Raw genomic sequence first — 4656 nt, forward strand, 5'->3', positions numbered from 1 at the left:
AATCCAAATCATCTTCTTGTGCTTGTGAAGCAATATGACTTCTGATGATTTTTTTGTAGTTCTTTATGAGTATAATTTTATTATAGAGTCACAGAATAGCTGAGATTGTCAGGGAGCTCTGGAGATTCTCTAGTCCAAGCCCTTTACTCAAAGCAAGGTCAGCTGGAGTGGATTGCTCAGGACTATGTCCAATTAGGCTTTGAATCTCTCCAAGAATGGAGAGTCCACAGACTCTCAGGGCAGCCTGTTCTAGTGTTTGATCACCATCACAGTTAAAAAAAAAAAAAGCTTTTTCTTGAAAAGGTTCAAGAGATTTCTTGTATTTTGTTTTGTTCCCATTGCCACTTTTCCTGTCACTGGACATCACTGAGAAAAGTCTGACTCCTGTTTTCTTTATTTTCCCTCCTTTGAGTACTTGTAAACATCAATGAGGTCGTCCCTGAGCATTCTCTTTCCCAGGATGAACAGTCCCAGTTCTCTCACCCTTTCTTTACTACGTCAAATGCTCCAATCCCTTAATCATATTCATGGCCCTTTGCTAGACCCACTCCAGTATGTTCCTGTCTCTCTTGTTTGTGGAACCCAGAGCTGGACCAGGTGCATCTCACCAGCGCAAAGGGGAAGGGAAGGATCACCTTCCCTTGACCTGCTGGCAATACTCTCCCTAATGCAGCCCAGGAGGCTGTTGGCATTCTTTGCTGCAAGGGCACATTCCTATCTGACACGCATCTTAGTGTCCATCAGAAATCCCAGGTCTGTGCTGCAAAGTTGCTTTCCAACTGGTTGGCCCCCATCCTGTGCTGTTGCAGGGGGTTAATCTCCATGAGTTGGAATTTGGTATTTGCCTTTTTTTGAACAGCATGAGGTTTCTGCCAGCCTGTTGAGGTCCCTCTGAATGGCAACACAATCCCCTGGTGTATCAGCCTCTCCTTCCAGTTTTGTATCATCAGCAAACTTGCTAAGGTTGTACTCTGTCCCAGAATCCTAGTCATTAATGAAGAGGTTAAACAATGTTGACTCTACTGTTGAACTCTGGGGCACTCCGTTGGTAACTGGCTTCCAGGTGTAATTTGTGCTGCTAATCACAGCTCGTTGAGGCTGGCAGTTCAGCCAATTTTCAGCACACCTCTCTGTTCATTTATCTAGCGCATACTCCATCAGTTTGTCTATGAGAATGTAAGCAGAGACAGTGCCAAAGGTTAAAATCAAGATAAACATCTCCTGCTCTCCCCTCATCCACTGAGCAAGTCATCTCATCATAGAAGGCTGCAGGGTTAGCCAAGCATGACTTCCTCTTCATAAATCCATGCTGACTACTGCCAGTCACCTTCTTGTCCTTCACATGTTTTGAAATAGCGTCCAGGAGAATTTGCTTCATCACCTCTCAGGAACTGAGGTAAGCCTGACTGGCTCTTCCTTGCCCTTCTTGAAGATTGAAGTGACATTTGCTTTCTTCTATGACAGAAACCACATCCCCAGGAACCTTCCACAGTCACCATGACCTTTTAAATATAATTGAGAGTGGCCTTGCAATGATGTCAGCCAGCTGTGTCAGCGCTTGTGGCATCAGGTCCCATGGATTTAGAATTATAGAATTGTAGAACCATAGATTGGGTTGTAAGAGACCTCTGAGATAATCGAGTTCCACCCCCTGCCATGGGCAGGGACACCTCCCACTGGCACAGGTTGCTCAAAGCCTCATCCAGCCTGGCCTTGAACCCCTCCAGGGATGGGGCATCCACAGCTTCTCTGGACAACCTGGGCCACTGCCTCACCATGCTCACAGTAAAGAATTTTTTCCTAGTATCTGATCTAAATCTGCCCTCTTCCAGTTTAAATGCATTACCCCTTGACCTGTCGCTACATGCCCTTGTAAAAAGTCCTTCCCCATCTCTCCTGTAGCCCCCTTTCAGCGCTGGAATGCTGCTATAAGGTCTCCCCAGAGCCTTCCCTTCTCCAGGCTGAACATTCCCCTGAAAGTCTATTGATACGGTCCTTACGAGCTGGCTCCCAGTTCCTCCTGGACAACTTACCATGACCCTCAGCCTTTTTGCTCAGCAGGGCCATGCAACTTTTTAGCAACTAGGATCGTGGGCAATTAATGCCCAATCCACTTGCACAAGATTCTGTGAAGTTAAATAAGAACATAAACCTGCTGCTTCATGAGGCTGCCCACACTGTGAAATTCCAGTGAAACTCCCCATCCTCCACTGTTTTGTACACCTTGGTAAATCTCAGTGCTTCCCAGCAGGCTGCTCAGAGGTATAGGGTAACCTTCCTAAGCTCTTGATGGCTCTAGATTCTTTCCCTTTTAAAATTCAAAAGAGTAACTTGGGATGTCTTTTAACTACATCATTTTTAACCTGACAGCACTCCATTCTGACATGCTATCCCTTTCCCACTGTTTCCCATGAAAACTGAGGCAAGTGTGTTTTTCTTATCAGCTCTTACCATGGCTGCACCTGTGAGGTAAATTTCTAATAATTCGTTTAGTCTTTTCTCGGTTGCTTTAAAGAGTTAAATGTGGACTTTCACATTACAGCATTTTCACACCTATTGGTCTTGAATAGATTTCGTTTGTGTATGATGAACTACATGTGTATTTAACAGAAATATAAGCCAGAAGTGTAGAAGAGTAGAGGCCAAAAAAGCAAGTGTAGGCACAGAGCAGTAACAATAATGGAAGAGGACGAGGGGAAGGCAGAGTCCGGTGTCAGATTAATCGGGGACCAGGCTGGGTGCCAGATACTGCATTAGTGAGTGGTGCTCAGAGATTTCCCTTTTACTGTTTTCTTGTCTGACTTGAGTGGTCATCCATCAGGTATCTGAATCCAACCCATGATATTAAAGCAGCTTCTATTCCTGCCATTCTTTAGGAGAAAAAAAGTGCCTGTAGCTCTTCCATGTCCATGAAATAAAACTGTGCCTTCTTGCAGCAGCCAAAGTTTGATGGGCCAAGTGGGCAGTTTCAGTGCATGATAGGAAAATAAATTAAGCACTCAAAGGAAAAACAATATTGGTTTTCTCCATTTTACCTGAAATTAGGTTCAGAATACCTAGGTGTTGTTCTTAAGGGCAGCTTGACCTGGGCCTAGGACATGTCCAACATTTAATGCTTTTAAAAAGAATATTTTGTTCCAAAAATGTGGATTAGTATATTTTAATTAGACATTTTAGTGTGCTACTCAGTAAATGTAATTTTGAGGAACTTAGAACAGGAGAATTTCAAAGAAAGATGAGCAGTTATATGAAATGTGAAAGAAGCTCAATTCAGTTAACAGGTATACCTGTGCACACACATGTATGTGGACGGAAGTCATATGTACTAAGTGTGGTTAAGTGAGAACTGAAACTTTTTCTGAAATTTGCACACTAAATTCTGTGGCTTCAAGCTACTTTAAGAGAATGAGAAAGTAAAATTTCTCAGAAAGAGATTCTGTCAAACCAAGTGAAAAGCTACCACGCATCAATAGTGGGATTGTAAGAAAAGAGATTCAGCAGCAGGTGCTCCCATGCCTCCCAGTCTTGCATAAAAAATATTGCTAGTGTGTCAATGTTTGTTGGAAGTACAAATAGCCCAGAGTCTTTTGCTACCAGCTGGATTAAACAAGTAGTCTTAAGTAAACTTAGAAAGTGTAGAGGAAACAGAATATTCAAGTAGCAGGTGGACATTCAGTCTTTTTCACAATCCATTTCAAGCTGTTCCAGCCCAGTTCCTTTCCTTCTGGAAACCTTATCAGTTTTTTTGCTCCTGTTCAAAATGTTAGCTGTTCATGGTTAGTCCTTCTTATATAAGCTAACTTTTTTTTTTGGAGAGGATACAGCAACACATTTCTTTACAGCTGCAGTAGTAACTAACTACAGTACCTGCCTTGCTGTGTTTTTCAGATTGCTTCTCTGGTGTTTCCCAACATGAATACTGTGTCAAATGTCAGAATTTGTCATATTGTTTATAAATTTTTGATTTGGTAGGTTGGAGGAGAGCCTGACTTCGTTTTTGTGTGGTTTCTTGGTGGTTTTTTCCAAATTATTTTTTATGATGTATTTTTTTATGGTAATTTCCTTACAGTTTTATCCTTCCTCAGTTTTCCTCCCTATAGAATGCACTTTGGGATAGACAATAATGTCTTAGTTTGGTATCAACCCCAGGAGAATAAAGATGTGCTGGCTTCTTTGAGGTTAGTGGAAAATAGGTAGATGAATTTGCATTACCCCTTCTGAATGAAAAACAAGCTTATTCCCTGAATAGAAGAAGGTACAAGTTTAATTTGGACAACAAAATTGGAAATAAGGTAGTTCTAAATAAAATTAACCTTGGCTGTTTTTATTCTCTTCTTGTTTGTTCTGTAGGTATGAACAACCTAAGTGTGATAATGGTGCCAGAGCTCACCCAACCAAAACAAAAGATTTATACAGAGGACGCCAGCTTCAAGGTCAGTGAAGCAGATAAATTTGTTTTCATGCATTCCAGTGCTTTGTTTACTCACTGCAATAAATTAGAAAGCAATTTCTAACCCTGTAGCAAACCAGTGTAACTTTTATATATCACTATATTGATTTGCCACTGGCTGAAGTCTTTGGCTTGTATGTAAATCTGAGTCTTGGGATGTTGTCGGAGAAAGTAAGGCTCATTTTTCTCAGTAGTTTAAAGGCAGT

The 4656-nt window shown here is 41.7% G+C and overlaps 1 protein-coding gene across 1 annotated transcript in view; it reads left to right on the forward strand.

Moving 5' to 3' along the window:
* SMOC2 (SPARC related modular calcium binding 2) overlaps positions 1–4433 on the forward strand; it is a gene marked incomplete at both ends in the record, with an annotated part of 60596 nt that extends 56163 nt beyond the window's left edge. Inside the window, one exon of the mRNA XM_010082878.1 lies at positions 4351–4433. Within this exon, the coding sequence (XP_010081180.1) occupies positions 4351–4433 (83 nt within the window). The remainder of the gene's footprint in view (positions 1–4350) is intronic.
* Between the last annotated feature and the right edge of the window lie 223 nt (positions 4434–4656).

The sequence above is a fragment of the Pterocles gutturalis genome, unplaced genomic scaffold (genome assembly GCF_000699245.1).
Source record: "Pterocles gutturalis isolate BGI_N339 unplaced genomic scaffold, ASM69924v1 scaffold7615, whole genome shotgun sequence".
Lineage (NCBI taxonomy): Eukaryota > Metazoa > Chordata > Aves > Pterocliformes > Pteroclidae > Pterocles > Pterocles gutturalis.